The sequence below is a fragment of the Anolis carolinensis genome, chromosome 6 (assembly GCF_035594765.1).
Source record: "Anolis carolinensis isolate JA03-04 chromosome 6, rAnoCar3.1.pri, whole genome shotgun sequence".
Lineage (NCBI taxonomy): Eukaryota > Metazoa > Chordata > Lepidosauria > Squamata > Dactyloidae > Anolis > Anolis carolinensis.
The window spans coordinates 18,571,955-18,596,688 of record NC_085846.1 but is presented as its reverse complement, the minus strand read 5'-3'; the positions used below and the strand labels follow the sequence as shown (position 1 = coordinate 18,596,688).

Genomic DNA, 24,734 nt, shown 5'->3' with positions numbered 1-24,734 from the left:
TAATTTAAACTATGTTATGTGGATCTATAGCCAAAGAATCTCTTAATCTTCCAGGCAGTTTTGGGGTTAACTTCTGCCAGTGGTTGACCATGAAGCTGCCTTAGAGGACTTAGAAATTACTAGAGATATTCTCTTTTTTTATTGGCAGTTATTCACCCTCTGCATCCCCACCATGAAATAATCTGTCTTGACATAATTTGTGTAACATTTACAAAAATTGGTCTAATTCTACATCTAGGACACCTTTCTGATTGGTTATTATTAATAAAATTTTTGGTTTGAGATGCTGAAGAAATACAGATTGAAGGTATTGTTACATGTCAAGAAAATTCAAGGAAATCTTTTAAGATCTAGATGGCAACAGTCTTTCTCGCACAATTGTTGTTAATCCTGGGCATATGTGTGTAAATCGCTACATGTCTAATAGATATATACAACATTTTCTAATCTCAAATTAAGCAACAGCCAATAGTGGGGATCGGGAGAAAGAGAATGTGCTTCAAAAAAAAAAAAAAAAGCACAAATATGTAAAACCTGGGTGATGCAACCAAGCAAGCTTTTTAAGCTGAAGGACTGCAAGCTTAATTCTGGCAACAAAAACAACTTTTTTTGTCCCTTGCCTTCAAGATAACAATTATTTCAACATTGCTCACTGATAGGTAAACTGATAGTTGTATATGTATGTATGCGAGAGTTCGAGACACCAGTCGCCTTATGGGCACCCCATGAATTACATAGGGGTTTCTTCATCAAATAATATTCAAGGACGATTTTGAGAGTTCCTTTCTCTGAAATATAGTCTTGGTAGCCCCCCATCCAAGTACTGACCAGGGCTGAGCTTCCAAGATTAGATGAGATCTGGTAGCAAACATTACTACGACATTCATATTAAAGAAAAGTCATGAAGCAATGGCTTCAGTTACGTAACCTTCCCAAAGCAGAGCTTGGAGACGTTTTTGTTTGAACTGCAAATAGTGAAGATTCCATCTGAATTAGTTTGAGAATTGCAGTCCAAAAAAAAAAGTTTTTCCAAGCTCTATTCCTGAAAAGGAGATCATGGATCAAATAGAAAATGAAGGACTTCTGTATTGTTTCAACTTGATTGATCACAGGTCCAAGGAACAAATGACCAATCAGCTGACCTTAAGACCTAATCGGCAGCAAATTTGGGAGATTACCATGCAATGACCACGAGAGGGAGTCCACATTCGACAATTTTATTTGGTCCTTATATCAGAGTGGTTAGCAAAGATTTTTGATATTAATATTATTAGCAATATTGAGAGAAGAGGTGATAGGCTGCCAAACATGGGCCATCTATGGAAGGTGGTGGTCTGTTTTCCAAACAAAAGCAGTCATCTATCAAGCACTGTAATCTGAGTCATGGAGTTTTTTTATTAATGAGTCTAATATTAATTGGATCTTATTGTTTTTATCAACAAGAGTAGGTCATGTGGTGTTTTTAATCTACTACATGATTAACTATTACAAAGTTTTATATTTATGAACAATGTGTTCTTTCATGTTTTTGAGTTATACTTAAAACGTTCATTCTGATTTAATTTTCGTTATGCATCATGATTTGATCCTTTGATTTGCTGCACTAATTTAATTTTCTGGATTCGTTGTACAATTACTACGGTACTATTTTATTGCTCTTCCTTGTTGTAAGCCTCCCCGATTCCCCTTGGAGAGAGGGAGTGGGGCATAAATAGAGCATTATTATTATTATTATTATTATTATTATTATTATTATTATTATTATTTTATTGTATGACACAGCAAACAAGATAGATATGCTGGATCTTGTTTCACAAAATCACAAGTTGAACACTTCCCAAGTGTCTAGGACTGTGTGATGTATTTTTGGATGATGCACGGAGATCCCAGTAGGGTGGCCTTTTGCAGTTGGCAGATCGTAATTGTCAATGTCTATTGTTTCCAAATGCCAGCTGAGATCTTTTGGCACAGCACCCAATGTGCCCATCACCACTGGGACCACCTGCACTGGTTTCTGCCAGAGTCTTTGAAGTTCAATCTTGAGGTCCTGATAGCGGCTGAGTTTTTCCTGTTATTTTTCGTCAATGCGACTGTCACCTGGGATGGCGACATCAATGATCCAAACCTTTTTCTTTTCCACAATTGTGATGTTGGTGTGTTGTGTTCCAGAACTTTGTCAGTCTGGATTCGGAAGTCCCACAGTATCTTTGCGTGCTCATTTTCCAATACTTTTGCAGGTTTGTGATCCCACCAGTTCTTTGCTGCTGGCAGGTGGTACTTGAGGCATAAGTTCCAATGAATCATTTGGGCCACATAGTTGTGCCTCTGTTTGTAGTCTGTCTGTGCAATTTTCTTACAGCAGCTGAGGATATGATCAATGGTTTTGTCGGTTTCCTTGCACAGTCTGCATTTTGGGCCATCAGCTGATTTTTCGATCTTGGCCTTAACTGCATTTGTTCTGATGGCTTGCTCCTGAGCTGCAAGGATCAGGCCTTCTGTCTCCTTCTTCAGTGTCCCATTCATGAGCCAGAGCCGTCTTCTCCTTATCAGCTTTTCCTTCAATTTTGTCAAGGAATTATTATTATTATTATTATTATTATTATTATTATTATTATTATTATTATTTAGAGCATGTCATGTGTTGGAATAGCAACCTTCTATAAGTCTCCTATACTAGTGATTTGTTATGTATATAATTCAGATTGTGTGTGTGTGTGTGTGTGTGTGTGTGTGTGTGTCGGTATGCAATTTTTCTTAATTCTATGTTGTGGGAGAGGCTGCAGACAATGTGACCCAATCCGAGAGTATTCGGGACTCATTTTAGAAAGGCAGAAGCCATTAGACTTTCAATGTAGAGACTTTAGTAGAATCAGTATGCTTTTAGAAGACTGTAGAAACAGAATGCATTAGGAAGGCAGAGATTCTATTAGACGCTCAGAACGGAGAGATGCTTTGGACTTTGGACTGTTTAGATTCTGAGAAAAATGCTCTGTGCTATCTACACAGAGAAACTACTTCAAACCTATGTAACTGTGTGTGGTGTGTATATTTGCGCATTGGCATATCTTTGTCCCTAACAGTTCAAATGGATATCTAAGTTTATCCATTTAACAGCTGAGAAACCTACCGGTAATTTCTTGCAGGAATGTTAGTGGATATTTACGACTAAGGAGAAGGTTGACTCAAGCAAGTTTTTAATTCTTCTCAGGGAGATTCCTGGTTTTCCCAAAATGTTACAGAGAATGCCATTTTCCAAAAGGTTATGGAGGTTCCATTTCTCAAAAGATTATGGCATCATTTTCCAAAAACATGACAACAAGAATTGTGAGGAAGGTGAGTGACCCAGAGGTGCCCTTATAACTCTGTGCGGAAGGTCAGGCCACTCTCCTTTAATAACTGAGTACAGATCTCATCCAGGCGTTCACTTTGAGCCACTGTGAAATGCTCTTTCCAGTCTCCAACAATACCTGTAGTCAAGGAAACAAAATAAAGGAGGAAAACCTCATCCTTCTGAAGAATGCAGTCAGCACACCATATTCACTAGAGTTAAGGGTACAGGACCCATGTGAAAATGAAAATAATAATAATAATAATAATAATAATAATAATAATAATAATAATAATACAAATAGCAAAAAAAAAACTTTCTAGGAATTTCTTGACCTTCCAGAATTATTTTATTGCTGACTTTCACTGGAAGCTAGCCATAGAATCACACTGAAGGACCTAAAGATGTGTATATTGTCGTGTACAGACACACACACGTGTGCGCATTATCACTTATTTATTTATTTACAGTATTTATATTCCACCCTTCTCACCTCAAAGGGGACTCAGGGCGGATCACATTGCACACATATAAGGCAAACATTCAATGCCATAACATAGAACAGAGACAGAGACAAAGGCAGGCACGGGCGGGCCTCGAACTCATGACCTCTTGGTCAGAGTGATTTGTTGCAGCTGGCTGCTAACCAGCCTGCGCCACAGCCCAGCCTGTTTGGAAAATAATTTTTTTAAAGTCTCCTATAAATCTCAGAATCCTCCATCTAGCAGCAGCACAGAAGCAAAACAGCACAACTTCCTCCTGCAGATTTCACAACAACATAGTCTACAAAAATATGCAGGGCATGCAATGCAATCTTCAGGCTAAAATGATGTTAACAGCCAAAGAGGAAGAAAATGTTTAAAGAAATGAACAATGCTAAATGTCAGCTTGCTCAACATTAGTGTCTGGAGCAGAAGTGGGGAACATTAGGCCCCCTAGATTCTGTTGGACTGCAATTCCTATTAGTCTCAGCCATCATCGAGATGGTAAGGGATAACAGAAGTTGTAATTTATTTATTTATTATTTATTTACAACCTTTATACCCCGCCTGTCTCAACCCCGGAAGGGATTCAAGGCAGCTTTATACGTAGGCAACTATTCAATGCCTTAAAACACATAACCCCAAGTTTAGTGGGCAGTACCCTCCCACATGTCTTAACAGAAAAATGATTAGAGCTTCATCTTATTTCTGTGAAGTTATGCTGTCTGTCTGGGGATTATGGGAGTTGTAGTCTAAAACATCTAGAGGCTATCAGCCTACCAAGATGCCCTTTGAAAGTGGAACCGCATGCACCCACTTTTGCTCTTTCCTTGCCTCTGAAATATATGTGTGCATCAACGTCCTGTCTTAGGTAAAAGTAAAGAGTTCCCCTTGACATTAAGTCTAGTTGAGTCTGGTGGTGGTGCTCATCTCCATTTCTAAGCCGAAGAGCCAGCGTTCTCTGTAGATGCCTCCTAGGTTATGTGGCCAGCATGACTGCATGGAGCACCATTACCTTTCCAGAGAAACAGTACCTATTGATCTACTCACATTTGCATGTTTTCAAACTGCTAGGTTGGCAGAAGCTAGGGCTAACAATGGGAGCTCGCTCCTTCCCGTGGATTAGAACTGCCAACCTTCCAGTCTGCAAGTTCTGCAACTTAGTGGTTTAATCCCCTGCACTACCACGACCTCTCATCCTATCTCATCAAAGCCCAAATTAATCACTTTCTCTCATTACTTCTTTGTCCCTTTCCAAAAGCAGACATATTCTGAACACGAGCAGATAATTTTCCCATCTTGCCCAAACCATTGCTGCTAGTATACATGTTCATTGAATAAATGATTATAGTACAGCAAAACCTGACTCTATTCTGCTTCCGTGGCTGTGATTCTAGTACTCCCAGGACTTCTCCCCCAGCCCTTCAAGTACAAATGGAATGAAACTTAATCTCAATGCCCTACCTTTTCTCATGAAAGGTGAGATAGTTTGGTCCATTAAACAATCAGGCACAGTTGTGTAATTCACTGCTGGGTTTACTTTCATGCTCTCAAACTTTGTGTGCTTCACAATCCGGTTCAGAACTGGTTCTGGAAGCTCTACATCCATGAATTGGGCCACCTTCTTGATTTCCCGTGCGAGATCCTAGAGCGAAAGAAAGCGGAGGATCCTCATTTCTGTAGTTTGGTACAGAGTGTTCAATCAGACTTGCAATTTTTCCTACATGGGATTTATAGGTATATGCAAAACCACAGATAATAGAAAAGTTTATTGAAATGAAGGACTTATAGGCCAAGAATACCATAGGGTTGTGGTAGAGGATTAGAAGATGCATAGAGAGGACATTGTAAAATGTGGATAAATGAAATGGCAGGTACTGATCCTGCAAGTATGGAGGTTGTACTGTATACCCTTCAACAGCTCATTATAGTTGTGGTGATTATTTGAAGGCTAGGTATACATTAAAATTGAAGAGTAAGCATTATAATAATTGCACCTCAAATTACAATTTTGTGTAAGGTGCTGAAATTGCACTGTTTCTGTTCTCAAAGTGGAAAATTGCAAACTTCACAGTTTCTCTTGAATTTTTTTGACACTATACTACTACAGTTGAGTCTCACTTACCCAACATAAATGGGCTGGCAGAATGTTGGATAAGCGAATATGTTGGATAATAAGGAAGGATTAAGGAAAAACCTATTAAACATCAAATTAGGTTCTGATTTTACAAATTAAGTACCAAAACATCATATTATACAACAAATTTGACAGAAAAAGTAGTTCAATACGCAGTAATGCTGTGTAGTAATTACTGTATTTACGAATTTAGCACCAAAATATCACGATGTATTGAAAACATTGACTATAAAATGTGTTGGATAATCCAGAACATTGGATAAGCGAGTATTGGATAAGTGAGACTCTACTGTATTGGAATCGTTAATCTTGTTAAGGATGTATATTGAGGTTTATTTTTTTAAATGCAAAAACAAAAGCCAGAATTACAATATGTTAAGCATTCATACATTTTGGAGGGACCCTCAGTATAAATGAACCACTTGCCTCTTTCATGTCTTCATAGAAAAGGTACAGAACTTGGTGATGGTCCTTAGCCTTCCACCAGTCTTTCACATGATCAAACCAAGAGCCATAAGCAACTTATGAGAGAGAGAGAGAGCAATAATGGGTTTCAGTTCATCCTCTACCATCCTCCTCATGTAGACCTCCAGAGTTTTGAGAACAATTGTTACAGTGGGAAAATCATGTAGCTGTCATCCTCTTTGTGGGATTGGCAGAGCCTTGCTAGATTATTTTTCATATGACAAACTACAACTTCCAGAATCCCTCATAGTATGGCATGATCCCTGGGCCTACCCTTACCATTGTCAACATTTTCTTCTTCAAAGATTGAAAAACTATGGCCAAGAACCTTGGCCCATTCTCTTGAACTAAATGATCTATAAAGTATAATGTGGGAATCTCAAATATTTGATTCTGTTACTCACCTGTCCCAGCAATGAATGTCTCAACGAACTCATCCCAGTTTTCTGGTTGCACCATTGTCTTGTCCATGCGGATGAAGTGGAAATAGGAAACTGCAAGGTCTTTGGGATTCCTGGCCACATAAATGATCTGTAGAAATGCAGCATCCAGCAAAAGACAAACTAGAATTCATTGCTCCAAACTTTTCACTCTCCACTATTTTACCATTCAGGATTCTTTTCCTCCCTCACATTTTCTCTACATTGTTTAATTCTAATTTGGCTATTTTCATATTTACATATAATTCCCTCAGCCTCATAGAGGTTTACTCAAGTTAATAAAGACCCTGGCAATGAAGTTTTGTTTTCTGAAGAGTTTTTAATGCATGCCTACTCCCCTTTTTCTCCTCATCCTCTGTTTAGCTTAATTTTTAAAATATCAGCATTGTGGGGAGAGCAAAAAAGGATTGGAGAAAAACAAGCCATCAGTGTCAGATTGCAACAGTCCATCTGCAGTGTAAAAATAAAGCTCAAGGTGAGAAACAGTGGGATTTTAGTTGATCCTTCTGTAGTCACATGTGCCTGATGACAACTGGCAAACTGAACTGTAGCTGCCACCAAAATCACTAACTGGGCATGAATTATTAGCAAAACAAAGAAAAAATAGATAAGCCTGCTTTAGCTGCTACCTCTAGCATGTTGAGAAACCATCTTTAAAAATGAAGGACTTTGGCCATTAATATAAAATCATAAGGAAAGAGTAGGGTGAATTTTGAATAGAAGGTTTACAAACATTTCAATTGCTCTTTTTTTTTGTGGTGCAGAAACCCATCCCAAATCTTTTTAGTTTAATTCTGCCTTTGGAATGTACAACTACACTAAGGATACCTTCCCACCTCTAAAGTAGTTGGCAGTCAAAACTTGTCAGAAATATTAAAAATTAACTAGGTATTTTTAATTACAAAAATGTGAGTCAAGCACTGAAAGGGTCAAAGCTAGTGTCATCCTGAGGAGAGTGAGAAGGCTTCAATGTGAGAGAAGCTCCAGATTGAAGGCCTCGTGTGTGAAGCTCCAGTGTAAGTTCAGTGTTAGAGAAGGCTCTGTGAGAGCAAAGCTGTTTATCTGCATGAGAAAGAAGTCCAGCATGGAAGTAAATAAGGAAGTATAAAGAACTTTATTTGTGTTATGGAAACCTTGTTTTTGTAAATAGTGCAACCATATTATTTTGCTATAAATAAAAGCTTCTAAGGAAGAGATAACATTGGTCTGTGTGTTTTTGTTCTTTTTATCACCTTTGGCTTCTGGTGCAGGGTCACACCGCTGCTAATAAGTTATTCTACTGTGCATTTATGGGGCAGGTCGTTTGTTAATAAGCCCACTTGCCCAACAAAACTAGGGGGTCAATCTGAAATTCAATACTGGTTTGCCTTTAGGATGTATCAATTTAGTGCTGCTCCAGGTCTTTTATTACAGGATTATCCCTTGATGATCATCATTTTTGAACAGGCTATACATCCACCAAATGGTAATAGTGTCACATGGCCAACACCTAACTGGATTGCTGACAAATATATATAATAGGTGAGTTTTTCAACGCTTTGACTATGTATTCCACCTTTCCAGAGTCTAATAAGATGATAAATTGATTTTAAAAGGTAGGATTAATGTGATACAATTTAATTTTGGCAAATTAGTGATTGTTCCTACTGATCACTGTATTGTTATCAAAGTTCTTATCAACTGACTTAATAATTTTCCTACCATATTTCATATTCCCAGGGAGAATTTTCCCATTGCGAACAACCAACAAACAAAACCCTTGGATCAAATTAGTGGAACATATTTAGGATCAGTTTTTCTTTTATCAATAAGTAACTAGAAAATTCCCAAATCAGTATCTTATACTCTATTCAACAGTGCTCTGTTTTTTCTCACCTTGCAATTTTGTTCGAAGAAGGATGGTGGCAGGAGATGAACAGGGAGATGGCTTTTGAGTGTGCGTGGAGAGGGCAGTGCTTCCGCTTGTTCAATACCTGTGATGCCAGATGGAAACTTTCAGGTTCCTGACAAGAAACCTTTAACAGTCAACCTGAAAGATAATTTCTCCTTGCTCACCTGAAGGAAAAGGTTTTAGCTCACATAGCTCTATGTAGGGTATTCGTTCATAGATAGGGGCCCGAGCACATTTTTCTGTGTCTCCTCCATGTCGGATCATATCAACAATTTCCTGCATCCATGTGGTCCCTGCAGAAGTACAGATGTAGGGAGAAGAGGCATGGAGACCCCATAATTCACCTAGTAGCCCTAATGTCTGTAGCTAAACATCTCCACCCCTCTTGGTATCACTCCATAGTCTTTCTTCCCTCCATCTCCCCTGACCACATTTACCTGCTTTGGGATACGTGCAAATAAGAAGATCATCAGGTTTAGCTTTGAAGTTCCATATTGTCTCCCATTGCTCCACAGTGTCATCAAATAAAGGAACCCCCTCAAGAGTTACTAGTTTCAGAATTCTGATAGTGCTAGGGTCAAAACTTTCCATATTTGATTGGAGGTCAGTCATCTGGTGGGGTATGAAAATATTGATAACAGTCCATTGTTCCACCTAACAGTCAATATCTTATTAGTAACTTGTACTGTAGATGTATAGCTGGAGCTTCTGCATGCATAAGCTTCATTGTGGATCCAGAAGAGAAGAATATTGTCCCTTCTGTAAGGCTCTCACATTTGGCCATTGGGCTGAACGTTCTTACTAGATAGAAGTGGAAAGAGGGGGAAAGTTTTTCAGATCATGAAATGCTACTCTGTGCTTCTGGAGGAAGAAAAAGACAAGTACCTGTCCCCATTTCTTTCCACCACCAAGCTGAGGCCAGCTATTTTTCTATGATCTGAATTAGCCCCCTTCCCACCCCATTCCCTCCTAGTAAACAACAACTGGATCCACATTGACTTGGTAGGTGCTGGATGGTAGGACAAGGTGGGACTGCAGCTTGGAGCTATGCACACAGGTGGGATGCCAACCCCTGTTTAAAAGCTGCCATGGCTCTTGAGTGTCACCTGGTAGCACTATAATTGAAGTATGTGTCCACTTACCAGCCTGTCACTTCCTATTCAGGATCTCTAATGTCCCTTTGTGCTGTTGCTGCTGTGTGCCTTCTCTCTCTCTCAGTCTCTCGGCCCTTTGCATTCCTTCCTGAACTTTTGTTCCTTTTCCAAAATGGGTGTGCTGATGACAGAGGAAGGGGTGTGTTCTTTAATGATTCTTTTATGCTAAAGTTCGAGAGCTTTTATCGGAACCATACCCTGAGCTTCCTGGAACAGTTCCTGGACAGTTATTTTTGATGAATATCCTGACATCCATGACTGAGTGGTAGATAGGATGACTTGTATGGGATGGTTCCAGCTTTTTCATTATTGTCATTCCTTTGTAGAACTAGCTTTCTTCACTTTGTCTGTAGATAATCCAAGTGATCTCCCTGGGAAAACCTTCGTCCTACAATAACCCCAGATTCCAAAGTCAAGGTTCTTGTTTGAGGACAAAGGTTAGCTTGATCCTTTTATATTGGCAAACTCTGCAATACTGTTTATTGCTGATAAACAAGCATTCAGTACAAGATACAGTATAGCCTTGCTGAATAAGATTAACACCCAACTGGAATAAGTCCAGAGGAGGTGTTTGTCTTGCTATTGTGCACTCTCCAACACAGAATTGTACTGGGAGTCCAGCCAATAATGCTCTCCATTTGAAACTGGCCTGTTCTTTCTTGCTGTTGCTTGTTCTTTTTATGCTTTTCACTTAAGAAATAGTTAAATGTCAGCATTCTTTTCATGGCATAATTCAAGTATAAGTAGAACATACACTTTCATGTGCAATTAAAAAAATTTTTTTTGCATAGATTGGTATTCTCTTTCTCCCTTTGCAATCTCTGTTTTTGGCATATTTTTCAGTATTTTTCAGCATTTGGACAACAGCAAGGGAGCCAAATGAAGCCAGACTGCCAGAGTCTTTAGAATGTGTCACTTAGAAGTGTTTTTGGACTGAATTTTCAGCCAAAAATATTCAGGAGGCAATTTCAAGGGGTTTTGAGATTATTTCAGGGACAACGACATGGTTGCCCCAAATACCATTTATCCTTTCTCTGACTTAACTGGCATGGCTCTATGCTAAGACATCATGGGAGTTGTAGATTTCCAACCTTCTCTGCTAAAGATTGCTGGCACCTTACCAAACTACAACTACTTTGATTCCATAGCAGGGATCCATGGCAGTTAAAATGATGTCAAACTGCATTAATTCTACCATGTAGATGCACCCTTATGGTGTATCGTGTTGTTTGTAAATCTGCCACAGGCAGGAATCCAGTATACAGTATATCGTCCAGATATTATTGGACTTCATTACCTGGCATCCGTCACTATTAGCTAAGGCTGATGTGTGTTGCAGTCCAGCAATATTGGGATGGCCACAGGTTGCCTATCCATACCATAGGGCACAGGCAATGGAGGTTGAAAAATGGCAGCTTTGAAAACATGGAGGGATGGTTCAATGGAGGAACTGTGTGTGTTTGTTTTATGTTCTCCCCTGCTGTGTTGACTGGGACAAAAAAAATCTGGACCAAGAAAATATTAGTGTATTGTGACATGCAATGATCTTGCCTCCTTGTGTTAAAGCAAATCCTAAAGAAGTTATTCTTTGCCCAGCTATGTACAACCATTGCAGTATTGCCTTTGTGAACTAATGGATAGGGCATTGATGTGTGATAATGGACAATGGTAGCTGCCTTCTTTCCCTTGTTTTTGAATATGATGTTCTTCAGAGCTTCAGGGAGAGGCAAAGTTCACAACTACAAGGAATACACAGGTAGTTTATATGGGTGAGTGGAAACTAATTTGGAAGCTAGGTGGAAGGATTTGGGAATATTTGGCATCTCCTTTCTCTCTGAGGATTTCATGCAGAATGCTAGAGGCTTAAATACCCTAAAGGCACCAGATCAGGGGTCCGCAAACTAAGGCCCGTGGGCCAGATGCAGCCCTCCAAGAACATTTATCTGGCCCCTGCCCTCAGTTTTAGACTTAGGCTCACCCTAAGTCTGAAATGACTTGAAGGCACACAACAAAAACAATCCTAATTAACTTGACTATCTTACATTACAAATAAGACATGTGCCGTGTGCATAGGAATTTGTTCTTATTTTTTTCAAATGATAATTTGGTCCCTCAGCAGTCTGAAAGATTGTGGACTGGCCGTCTGCTTAAAAAGTTTGAGGACCCCTGCACCAGATTCCGTCTACTCCTGGGATCTAAGCAGGTCCAGTTAGTACTTGGATGAAAGAGAATGAATGAATGTCAGATGTAGGTTAACTTTTGGAGGAAAACAATGTTAAGCCACCTCTGACTATTCCTTCCCTAGGAAGACCCCTGGAAATTAATGAAGTCACCTTAAATCACATGTGACTTGAAGACATATGCATACACAGTGGCATGGCTGTTCACAAGGAGCAATTCGTGTCTACATCTGCTGCTTCATCATCATCATAGGTGACTGCTCATGACTGAGTACGATTGTCTTCCAAAAGTAGAACTTTGGTGGTGGATCCATAAGTGAGTGTAGAGACCTATTCTGGATCCACATGGTCTGTCATAATGAGGACAATGAGAACTATGTAGGACTTTCTTGTACAGTTGGCCCTCCATATTTGTAAATATTTGATTTCTGCGGATTTGATTATTTGCGGATTTGATTAATATGGAATCTCTAGGAATTTCTAGGTCCTCCAGTGCAATTCTATGATCAACTTTTGCCTGAAGTTGACCATAGATGTGTGCTGGAAGACCAATAAATTCCTAGAAAGGAGTTCTCTCAGGTAAAAAATAGTGTTTTTTAATTCATGGTTTTTCCACTTTTGCAGAGATCCTGCGCCTCTAATCCCAGTAAATGATGGAGGAAAGGAGGGGGGCCAGCTCAGCATTCAAAGGCCAGCTCAGTTCTTTTGGTGCTATTTCCCTGTATTCAGTATGCTTGGGTGAGTGTTGTTTATAAATAATTTCTTTTCTTTTATTGAACTAGAAATCATCAGGCACACTGGTCTGAAGAAAAGTGGTGGCAAAAGAGGCAGATGATGATGATGATTCTACATTGTTCTCTGAAACGAGTTTCATGACACACACAAAAACAATACAAATTACAATCTAAAACCTACAACATATACACATTAAAATAGAATTAAACATAGAATTGTGTGTTTTTTTTAAAAAAAAAAAGTCACTTAAAACCAGTAAGGTAAGAATTAAGGTAAGTGCTTAGATTTGTGTGCGGAAGCTCAGGTCAGTTCCCATTGATTTCTGGGCATAGATGTCATCTAGCCATTCACTTTGGGCCACTGTGAAATGCACCTTCCAGTCTCCTACAGTTCCTGCAAGTGAGAAAGACAATGGAAGTGAGTTCTCAACAATGTGGATGTCAATTTTTTTTTCTTGCTATTTCAACCCAGCAAATTTGCAACTTTCCAGAGCTTGAAACTTAGGCGAACCCTTTCCTTTGTTGAGAAAGTGATTTTTCTGCCTGGCTATCACAAAGGCACAAAGCTGTATCACATCAACTTGCTATTCTACAGCAATCACATTAGCATGATAATGGACACATTTCAAGTTCAGCAATTTGATGCTGCCTCTCTTCAATAGTGCAAGCATGCTGGTTCCCCAACCTGTAGTTCCCATGGTCAGTCTTCCACACATCCTTATAATCCCACCTTCCTGCACTATGTCCTACCCAGTGTACCTTTATTTCTTCATTTATATTTCAGCACATGAGTACATTTCTAACACACACATATGTATGATATGTATGTGTATATTGCAAAACAACCACCTTGGGAAGATTGAGGAGGAGAAGAGGAGAAGCTCATCTAGAATCTTACTGGTAGCAATGGGACATCACATTATTTACAGCATGCTGATCTGTCACTACAGCAGATAGTGGGATTGTAGTGTGATGGAGACGGGAACTGCAGAGGAGATACAAACTGGTAGGAGGCTATGTGACAGGGACCAGCACCAAAAGGAACAATGCCAGCTTGCCTGCTCATTTGAAAAAGTCCACTGTAGCCTTGCAGATGCTTCTGAAATCACATTCTACACAAGGGACTTACTTTGGGCCACATTTTTGCTCTGCATGTGCAAAGAGTGACTATTTCACATGCAAAAATTCTTCATCAGCAAGCAGCCACACAGTTGCTGTTTTACTTCTTCTCATTAGTGGTGCATGCTAGATCATGTTATATATCTATATCACTATCTGTTCTGAACTGTGACACTGGTTTGTTATTTCCTTTAGTCATCACTGTCGCCATCATCCAAGGTTTCTTTGTGATTCATGACACTTTGCACATTTTCATATGAGAAGAGCCTTATCCACACCCTCCAACATTTCATGGATGAAAACTGAGACAAATGTGGCCAAGCAACAATGGGATATGGACATAATGGAAAAAGTTATTAATGAGGGGAAAAAAAGTTAGGAATGGCTGAGACCCCTTTTTTTTTTTTTTTTTTGATCCTGGGAAAGGCAAGATTTCTCTCCCTCATATTTGCTCTTCTCCACTCATTGTTTTAACTGGGAACAAACTACTTTCACATTTTGAATTCAACTTACAGCAACTCAAGCTGAGGACAAAGGGGAAAAGTGGGAGGAAGATCAAGAAGGGCCGGGCTATGTCACAACTGGTTAGTAGCCAGCAGCAATTGATCACTGCTGACTGAAAGGGCATGAGCTCGAAGCCCATGTCAGATTGAGCACCTGACCATTTAATACTGTCCACCTAAACAGTTCGAAAACAACTGCAACTGTGAGTAGAGAAATTAGGGACCTCTTAATGCAGAGGTTAATTTAATTTACACAATAAAAAACTGCCAGCAAACAAAGAGCAAGGAGGAAATACTACGATCAAAAAGGACTCAGCGTCATAGTGGATGAAGCGACAGCTCCCTCTGTGGCTGGAATCGAGCATAACCTCCTGAAGCTGGAAGTTGGAAAATGTAGAATGACCTCTACTGTCTGTCTATATGTGTTGTATGCCTTTAAATGGCATTGAATGTTTGCCATGTATATGTGCATTGTGATCTGCTCCAAGTCTCCTTTGGGGTGAGAAGGGCGGAATATAAATACTGTAAATGAATGAATGAATGAATAAGAAATTGGACCATTTTAAAAGTTGCTGAAAAATGGGGAAATTGTGATGCCTCATGGGCCTTGTAGTCCTGTTCCTAGTACTATCGTGGCAGATGAAGATGAAAACATGGGGTTTTCGCCGGTTCAACAAGAGCCGGAGTTCTTTCACCTGCCGGATGTTGATGTTTGTCCTCAAGACTTCAGTAAACCAGACCTTGGGCATTCCTCGCCTCCGTTTCCCAGGAAGGAATCTTACTCTAGAGACAGAGGAGTCAGAGAAGCAAATCGGAGGAGTTTACGGATCGCTGCCAAACAACAGGCTGATTAGGCCTGCTTCCCTTGGGAAATTCTAAGGAGTCTTGCATCTGGACAGAGTTGGGTTTCGCTTCTTGTTCTCTAGGGAAAGAGATTTGTTGGCGGGAAAACGAGACCCAATATAGGTGTTTGACGCGGGAGATTCTTTGCGGAGTCAACAGATCAGCTTCAGGAGTGAGATCGTGTGTGGACTTCGTAATCCCAGTTCCTTGCTTCCCGGATCAAGCATTCAAGCCTTTGCCTCGCCTTGCTTTTAACCACGGACCTCGTTCCAGGATTTCACCGGTTACCTTGTATTTTAGTCACGAACCTTGTTAAAGAACCAAGTTAAATCCAGCCTTGTTCTAGCCTTGTTGTCAAGCTACCTTGGACTCTAAGACTCTGACATTTCCCCACACTATTGCTTGGCAAAAGTGTGTGTTTCGGTATTGGATTAAGAACTTTGAACTCTAATATCATTTATTGGACAATACATTTTTGGACTATATTTGACCTCATTTGAAAGGTCTGCTTCTGAACTATATTCTTCACTTGTTTTTATTGCTTTTATATATTTCCTTAATAAAGATATTAGATAGGGATTGGCCTCCGTGTAAGGTTATTGGTGCCCAGCAGCCAGGGGTCTGACAGAAATAGAGGCATAATGGAACTTTTCCTGTCAAACTGGGTTGATTGGGAAATTCTTGCAAAGTTGAAGGATATGTTTATCAGATGTGGTTGAATCCTATCCTCCTGCCTTATATGCACATGCACACACCTTTTCTCAAGAAGGCTGAAACTCTTTGGTCTAAGATAGAGGAAGGCACAGTACTGTAGTTCGTCATCGGGTTTTCTTTCATGCTCTCAAAGGTTGTCAGATGCACAATTTGTTTTAGAACCGATTCTGAAAGCTTTATGTCCAAGAACTGGGCTACTTTCTGGATTTCCCGAGCTGGGTCCTAGAAAAAGAAACAACAATCTCTGATGAGAAGTATGTTAAGTCAGGTCCTGGGCATTCAGTTGTACTTGGTGAAGGATAGTACCAGACACTGAAATCTAGCATGAAGAGAATACCCTGTTTTCCCATTTGTCTTCTCACTGTTGTCAAAATATGGTTTAAGAAGTCAGGTGCATCAAGTCTGGTGGATTTTACTATATAAGAGCTTGCAGACCTGCTCCATAAAAATCATTGGTAGATTTCATTCATGTCTGGTTGGTCAGTTAGATTGAATACATATGTTTTGTGATGGAGTATTATAACAGAGTTAGCTTCTTTGATTGGAAATTAGTGAATCTAGGGGGGAAAACCTACATCATCTAACTTTCTCACACTGATTATGTATCCAAGGAGAAAGGAGGATATGAGTGAGATACATGTCTTGAGTGCTTTTCCCCAAACAAGGATTTCCCACTATTTAACATTTATCTGATTCTGAGTTCAGTAGGCAGGAATTTCCCTCTTCACTTATATTATCTCTCAGTAGCTTCTAAGAATAAATAAACAAACCTGATGACTAGACCAGTCTAATTCAGGAACTCATTCTCCAGCCAGATAGTGGGCAACCTTTTCAACGGGTCTTTTTGTTCAGGGTTCCTGAGTTTTTGGACTGAAACTCCCAGAATCTCCTAACCAGAAGAACCATTGGCCAGGGTACTTGAGACATTTGGGGGAGATTGCCATCCAAGATCTTAACCTTTTCAGGTAGGCACATTAGTATTACATATGTTAAGGCAATTGCATTTGAAAAACCCCTTTGCTTCTCCTCCTTGAGGTGACATGTCCTTTATTTAAGAGGCTGGTGTTGCATAAAGTAGTTTCAGAATATAAGATGGGAATTTACATGAACTAAAAAATCTCTGTTCCCTGTGGGGTGAAATACAGTTTACTATTGTGAGTATTGGTTCTGGTTTTTTGGACTTTATCACATAAAGCCACAATTCTACACCATTGTTTTCCCCACAGATAGTATCAACTTCCTGGTATGTTCACCATTCCCACTGCTGGCATTGTGCAATTGCCATGTATCAAATGGATATTTCATGCCATTGTGAAATATGAAGGATGTTGGTCCTACCTTTATGCCAGTTTGCAACCTCTATGCAATAAAGTTCATTGTGATTTAAAGACTCCACAAAAGTAGTTCACTTCTCTTTGTGTGTTGGATCTACACTGCTATTAGATGCTCACAGCCATAGGCCCCAAATACACTGCCATATATTGTAGTTTCAGAATGCTGTTTAATTGCATTGAACTGGATTATATGGCAGTGCAGACTCATATAATCCAATTCAACTCAGTCACACCACATTCTGAAATTGCATTGCATGGCAGTGTAGATGGTTCCAGGCATTGCTTGCAGTATATTCGATTCTCCAATCTTGAGATCCTTTTCAGGGAAAGGACAACGTTGCTGTAAGGATTTGCAAGCAAGAGGGTTACAATACTTACTTCTTTGATATCTTCATAGAAAAGATACAGAATTGGATGGTGGCTCTTAGCCTCCCACCAGCCACGAACATGTTCAAACCAACAGCCATAAACAACTGCAAATATGGTACAAACAAAAATAAGGGCATCAGATCAGCATCGTTTCCCCAGGCTGTAATTGTCTATGTGAAGAATATCTGAAAATAATTCTGTTTCTAGTCTATTCACTGCAGCATCTACCCACAAAGCCCATTTCCTTGAGATCAGGGCTATTTGGGGTGGGGAGGCAAGCAGGGAAGTATTATTGCTTACCATATTCTACACTCAGACTAAAGATCATATCAAACACACCTCAGGCTGCATCCCAACTAACTGACAGCCCCAATAAAGAATGGGTATTTTGTATCTTCAGTACATGATTTGGCACAGATGTTGCTGCCATTGCATGCAGTTGTTTTGACCGGTGTAAGCAAGGCATTTCCTCTCTCCCTTGATGCATTTTACAAGGTCTTTAGCCTTCTATACCAGATAGTGCTGCTGCCTCACCAAACTACAGCTCCCAGAATACCATTGCATCATGGCAGGGAATGCGGTGTTGAACTGCATTCATTATACAGTAGATGGGCAAACTTCAGCCCTCCAGGTGTTTTGGACTTCAGCTCTCACAATTCCTAACAGCTGGCTGTTAGGAATTGTGGGAGCTGAAGTCCAAAACACTTGAAGGGCCAAAGTTTGCCCACGCCTGTATAGCTGCATTCTTTGTCATCACAGAATTTTGTAAACCCCAAACCATTACCGAAACATTCACCCAGAAATATTGCGTTCCTCTCCCACAGACAAATATTTATACAAAATTTTCTCTTTAGCTTCTCTATTTACCTTTTCCAGCAATAAAGTTTTTCAGAAAATCATCCCACTGTCCTGGTTCTGGCAACCCCAGGTTCATGCGATGGAAGTGGTAGAAGGAGACAACGCTGTCTTTGATGTTCCTGGCTACATAAATTATCTATGGAAAAATAGTAAAACCATGAAGATAGAATCCAGCCCAGCAAATGCAAAAGGTGCCATCCTAGTGTTTTGAAGGACAGCTCCACATAGCCAGTACCAACCTCAAGATGGATTAGGATGGAGTTGTGCTTCAAAATTAATGCAGTTTGATATCACATTAACAGCCATGGTTCTGTGCTATGGCATCATAAAAGCTGATAACGCACTCACACTCTTTGGCTGGCTAAAGATTATTTTTTTTAAAAAAAAAATACAACTCCTATAACTCCAACTGTGTCAATTCTATAGCACAGATGCACCCTAAATAACCTTCAGCCTTTTTATGAACTCCTGGTTGTGAAAGGTATTATTATACACATAGAGGCAGAGAGACACACTAACATGTTCTTTGGACTGATTATGCTAGTGGGTAAAAGATACAATGGCAATGTAAATACAGAAGTGAGCAACAATATAGCAGGAACCCAACTGACAGCAATAAGGAAAGTGACAGAAGGGGCACTTTAACACAGTTTTAGAACTATAATTCTAATGCCCCTCTCCACACTGGCTCCCTTTCAATATAACTTCATAGTTTACAGGTTATAGGAACTGAACCTTACTCTAGGGGTGCATCTACACTGTAGAATTAATGTAGTTTGATACCACTTTAACTGCCATAGCTTAATGCTATGGAAACATAGAAATTGTAGTTTCACAAGGTCTTCCCTGCCAAAAAGTGCTGGTGCCTCACCAATCCACATAAAATCATACTTGGAAGATATCATATGGGCCATCCAGTCCAATCCCCCCCCCCCCCCCCCCAATGCAGGAATACACAAATCAAGGCATCCATTGCATCAATCTCCCTTTCTGACACTCTTCCTGACCTTGCATTTCTGTTCCCAGAAGGAAGAGGGCAGGAGCTGGACTGGGAAGTGAGTCTTCAGAGTCCGTGGAGAGGGCATTCCTTCCGCTATTTCCAAGCCTGCGAAATTAGGAAGGATTTTCAGCATCATGGCTGAGTTTCATCCACACTGATAAACAAACCTCCCTTTCTTCCCTCTAGTCCCCAAGTTACAAACATCTGACTTACAAATGGCTCATATTTAAGACAACAGGAAGTGAGAAAAATCTAATCCTAGGAAGGGAAATTCACTCCTGAAAGAGTTATCATGGGGGGAATGTGTCTCCACTGAAGGTTTGTCACCAATCTTTGTTTCCACAACATGCCATTTTTTTCAAAATCCAATTATCTCAGGGACAGAAAGTACATGAAATTGTTTAAACAGGGGCATAGACAGCAAAACAAACACCACAGGGGTTTATATGTTATCCAAAGCGCGCTCTCTCTATAGATAGATAGATAGATAGATAGATAGATAGATAGATAGATAGATAGATAGATAGATAGATAGATAGACGGTATATATATTTGCCTGGAGTTAAACTTAAAAATGTACCTGTTCCAATGTACATACAAATTCAACTTAAGTACCTGCAGGCTAATAAACAGCAAGGTTTCACTACTTGGTATCCCTTAATAAAGAGTGACCATTATTGCCAACAATATCTTCAAGACTTAACATCTGTAGCCCTCAGAAAAGCATTCACAGCCCTGCGCTTCCGGACAATGCCATCAGGATGGCAGGAGGGGAAAAACAGAGGGATTCTGCATGCTCAAAGACTTTGTATTTGTGGGTCAGGGGAAAGAGAAGATTTAGTACACTATCTGTTACATTGCCATGGCAACAGTCAGTAGTTATCTGTGACCTGTTAGCAGATTATTCCAAAAATATAATATTAAAGATTGCCACATGTGCAGTTGCAGCCCAAAAAATCCGAGCTAAATTTGTACAGTCCACAGCGGAGGCTGGAAATGGAAATGGAAACAGTTTGGGATAATACAAAACAGATTTTGTTATTGTTATCATGCCTACAGGGATTCTCATTGCTACTGTAATTTGAAAGAGCTAGTTTATAAAATAAGTTTTAATGTTTATATTGGAAAGCATATGCTGCACTTTTTAAAGTTGTATATTATTTGATGTCATGGCCTATGGCTAGTACAATAAACAACTCATCACTTTCCAACTTAAGAACCTATCCCTACAGAACCTATCTTGTTTGTAACTTTAGGGCTGCCTATATTCCTTAAAACAGAACCCCCTTTTCACCTGAGCGCAGGGGTTTGGGGGGAAACATTTCCAGGTAGGGACTCCGTTGGTACACAGGAGCACGAGCGCATTTCTGGACATCACCTCCCTGCTGGACCATGTCCACAATTTCTTGGATCCAAGTGGTCCCTGGCAGAAAAAAAGAGTGGGGAATTGTATGAGGAATCCACCACACTCCCCCCAGAGCTCTGCAAACACCCCATATTTCTCTATCCCAATATATTTACCTGCTTTAGGGTAGGTGCAGAGTAGAAGGTCATCTGGCCGTGCTTGGAATTCTTTTATTTTAGCCCAGTTTTCTACAGTGTCACTAAGCAAAGGGACACCCTCCAACTCCACTGGCTCTAGGCGCTTGATGAATGTGGTGTCCGCACCGTCTGGCATTGAGGCAGGATCCTTCTCCTGGTAGTTATGTAGAAAATATCATGTGAATGAATAGTGCTCCCCTGGAATTCAATCATACCTTTGTCTGACTCCCTCCAGCAACAAGTTTGGGACAATGAATACCATCTTATATCCACTGGTCAGCTTTACTCCAACTGTAGACTGTCAACCTTTGTTCTTTACTTCTACTACCTGCTTCTCAATTATATATACAGTAGAATCTCACTTATCCAACATAAACGGGCCGGCAGAATGTTGGATAAGCGAATATGTTGGATAATAAGGAAGCATTAAGGAAAAGCCTATTAAACATCAAATTAGGTTATGATTTTACAAATTAAGCACCAAAACATCATTTTAGACAACAAATTTGGCAGAAAAAGTAGTTCAATACACAGTAATGCTATGTAGTAATTACTTTATTTATGAATTTAGCACCAAAATATCACAATATATTGAAAACATTGACTACAAAAATGTGTTGGATAATCCAGAATGTTGGATAAGCGAGTGTTGGATAAGTGAGACTCTACTGTATATATAAAGCCTGGGATTTAGGTGGGGAGTGTCCATGTAGAGAGCAGGAAGTGTAGATATGTTTATGACTCATAATTCTCATACGCAAAGAATGGGCATCCAGCCAGAATGCTCCATGAATTGTTTTACCATTGGATTAAACCTATATTTTGTGTGGCAATGTCATCTGGAAGACACAGTGAAGGCATCTGCCCTTGCGTTTTACTGCTCTGCCACTGAATACACATGCCCAGTGTGGAATACATCTCACCATGTTAAAACAGTGGATGTGGCTCTTAATATGAGACATGCCCTACACCACTGAAAAAAATTATACTGTTTAGCTCAGGGGTCCTCTAACTGCGGCCCTCCAGCTGTTTGGGCTTTCAACTCCCAGAATTCTGGACCATTGATCAATCTGGTTAAGGCTTCTGGGAATTGGAGGCCCAAACAGCTGGAGGGCCACAGTTTGAGGATGCCTGGTTTAGCCAGTATTGCACCACTTGACATCCATCGGGAAGTAGCAGCCTGTAATGAAATGACCAAGGCATTGACATCTCCGGCCCATCCCCTGTTCGCCTATTAGCCAGCAAGCCAATGCCTTAAATCAAGAAATAGTTTCCTAAGATCTACAGAGATACTTGCAGGAACACCTCAGCAAGCGAGAGTCCAAAAGTGGCAGGTTAAAACCAGGCCTGGCCCAACACGGGACGCCGACCATGCCCCCGCGTTGGGCGCCATGTTCCCGGGGGTGTTATTGAGCCCCCAGGAGGCAGGGCCAGACCTGGCCTGCCTCCGGGCCCTGGCCCCGCCTTCCAGGCCTCCCGCGTCGTGTGGCCACACCTCTCATGGCACGGGGGGCAGACATTTTTTATTTTGCGTATCATTTTAAATTACCTCGGGCCAGTTCTGGTTAAAACCCAGAGCCTCAATCAGTGGCTGATACCAAATGAGAAATTCTCCCCCTGGGCACACAGAAGACTGGGCGATTTTGAAGGGTCTGAACAGACTGCACCATGAGATGCAGAGCCAGCCTTAGGAAATGGGGCTACAAAGTGGAGTACACAACATGTGAGTGCAGAGAAAAGCAAACCACAGATCACTTACTACAATGCAGTCTGAGCCCTAGGTGGTTGACATCATTTGTATGAAACTATTCCATGTGTCCCAGTAGTTGCTCTTCTGCATCGTGCCCTCTGATTGGTATCACTAGGAGTCTCCCTTCTGAAAAGACCATGTGAGCTCATATAGGAAATAGGATTTCTATTGGCTTTAAAACAAGCCCTGGAATAAAGTTTTTAGTAGCTTCCATGTAGCAACCAAAATATCATCAAGTGCTCATGTAATCAAGCAGGCGTTCCTAAACAGTAGGCTGACAAACGATTACATGAACATTTGATGATGTTTTGGCTGCTACATGAAAGCAAGCTACTAAAAACTTTATTCCATGAGCCTGTGTTTGCTTCTGAAAGTCATTGTGTTTACACCATCGGAATAACCCCTATCTCCTGGCCCTCTCCACACAGCTGCTGTATGTTCCCAGGAATAAATGGTGGAGCAGAGATTCATGGCCCTTCCACACAGGCATATAACCGGGAATATCAAGGCAGATAATCCATAATATCTGCTTTGAACTGGATCATCTGAGTCCACACTGCCATATAATCCAGTTCAATGTGGTTTTTATACAGCTGTGTGGAAGGGGCCTCAGCCACTGAATGACTTAAGATAGTGCTCTTACTGACATGCTAGAGGTTTTTGGGTGGTAATATGAGAGCCAATATGCAGCAATATTGGCCTAGAACGAAACTAATGAACAGGTAGATATGAGCCATTAAGGTTTTTTTGCACGAGAAAACCAGCGCTGGGTCCTTGGGATGTCTAGTTTACCTGGGCCAAGTCCCCACTCACTGAAGTCTCCTTTCCCCCCTCTTTTTCTCCTTCCCCCTCCTTTCCTTCCTTTCTTCCTCCTTCCCTTCCTTTTTTTCTCCTTTCCTCCCACCTTTCCTTCCTTTCTTTTTTTTTTCCTTCCTAGCTTTTTTCCTTTTCTTCCACTCTGCCTGCCTTTCTTCCCCTTTTTCCTCTGGGAAGCCTGGCTTGTTAAAGGTACTTTGAAAAACTATGTCTTTCATGTATATAATTTGCCCTAAAGGCTCCATGTGTTTTCCTATGTATCCCTATTTTGCCTATATGTTGTGTTAACCTAATGTTTTATGCTCCTGGGATCCCCATTCCTTCCCTTGGAGGGAAACCTTGTTCCTGAACCCAAAGACGTCTTGCATCCCACACAATTGCATAGCCTGGGGAAAAGAAACCAAGCTGGGAATTTCCTCATCAATTTCCAGCTTCACCCATCTCTTGGACTTTATCTGGACATTGTAACACAATAGCTTACCCAGGCAGGGCAATCACTTCTCCCCGCCCTTGGGGACGAACCAATTTCACCACCTGCACCTTTGATGAACAGGATCTCTTGCATCAGAAGGAAATCAGCATGTCTACAGTCAAACCCATCCTCTGTCATTTTTGCATGATTGTATTAATATATGATGTTTTGTTTCTCTGGGGTCTGGAATCGCCAGCCAGCCCTATTAAGGGGCCATGCCATGTTAATCTCATAAGACAATAGCATTCCTGGGTAGGGCCAGAAAATGCCCTCAATCACTTTGTTATTTTTCCTGTTCAGTAAAGGGAACCCCATTCATCGACACTTAATCATCCCTTGTTCCCAGCCCACGCTGGCCAACCAAGCCCCACTCTGTGACTGGTCAGAATTAGAGGCTTGGCTCCAGCCTATGTATAAAAAGGGCTATGAAACTGTATTCTGTATGCTCTCTACTTTGTGAATGTATCACTAGCTAGCATCTTATCTGCAGATAATAAAATCTTCCTTGGCTGAAAATCACCTTCTCTCCTTGCTTGCTGGCTAATTTCAGTTGGGCCTAATTTGTTTGCTCACCATAGCAGGGACTCACTCAAAATGGGCAGC

At 40.6% G+C, this 24,734-nt stretch overlaps 2 protein-coding genes across 2 annotated transcripts; both read right to left on the bottom strand.

Moving 5' to 3' along the window:
* Positions 1–3,177: 3,177 nt before the first annotated feature.
* On the bottom strand, positions 3,178–10,040 carry LOC100566571 (sulfotransferase 1C2A). Its single transcript, XM_003225249.4, has 8 exons — positions 9,886–10,040; positions 9,181–9,355; positions 8,908–9,036; positions 8,728–8,825; positions 6,817–6,943; positions 6,374–6,468; positions 5,275–5,455; positions 3,178–3,467 (listed from the first exon to the last, which is right to left on the bottom strand). The coding sequence occupies exons 2-8, from the start codon at positions 9,353–9,355 to the stop codon at positions 3,355–3,357; spliced, it is 918 nt and encodes a 305-aa protein (XP_003225297.2). The 5' UTR covers positions 9,886–10,040; the 3' UTR covers positions 3,178–3,354.
* A 2,592-nt stretch (positions 10,041–12,632) lies between these two features.
* On the bottom strand, positions 12,633–21,229 carry LOC100566383 (sulfotransferase 1C2). The gene is made up of 7 exons (XM_003225248.4): positions 21,073–21,229; positions 20,846–20,974; positions 19,559–19,656; positions 18,561–18,687; positions 17,703–17,797; positions 16,032–16,212; positions 12,633–13,205 (listed from the first exon to the last, which is right to left on the bottom strand). Exons 1-7 carry the CDS (start codon positions 21,227–21,229, stop codon positions 13,093–13,095), a joined length of 900 nt encoding a protein of 299 aa, XP_003225296.1. The 3' UTR covers positions 12,633–13,092.
* Between the last annotated feature and the right edge of the window lie 3,505 nt (positions 21,230–24,734).

What these genes read in the sequence shown, in the direction of transcription:
- LOC100566383 (XM_003225248.4), bottom strand. Translation starts at nt 21,229, where the DNA reads ATGCCAGACGGTGCGGACACCACATTCATCAAGCGCCTAGAGCCAGTG. An exon ending in CTGCACCTACCCTAAAGCAG is followed by an intron (nt 20,975 to 21,072) that starts GTAAATATATTG and finishes TTTTTCTGCCAG; the next exon opens with GGACCACTTGGATCCAAGAA. An exon ending in CCCCAAACCCCTGCGCTCAG is followed by an intron (nt 19,657 to 20,845) that starts GTGAAAAGGGGG and finishes CTAATTTCGCAG; the next exon opens with GCTTGGAAATAGCGGAAGGA.
- LOC100566571 (XM_003225249.4), bottom strand. Translation starts at nt 9,355, where the DNA reads ATGACTGACCTCCAATCAAATATGGAAAGTTTTGACCCTAGCACTATC. An exon ending in TTGCACGTATCCCAAAGCAG is followed by an intron (nt 9,037 to 9,180) that starts GTAAATGTGGTC and finishes GTACTTCTGCAG; the next exon opens with GGACCACATGGATGCAGGAA. An exon ending in CTCACCTTTCATGAGAAAAG is followed by an intron (nt 3,468 to 5,274) that starts GTAGGGCATTGA and finishes CCTTGACTACAG; the next exon opens with GTATTGTTGGAGACTGGAAA.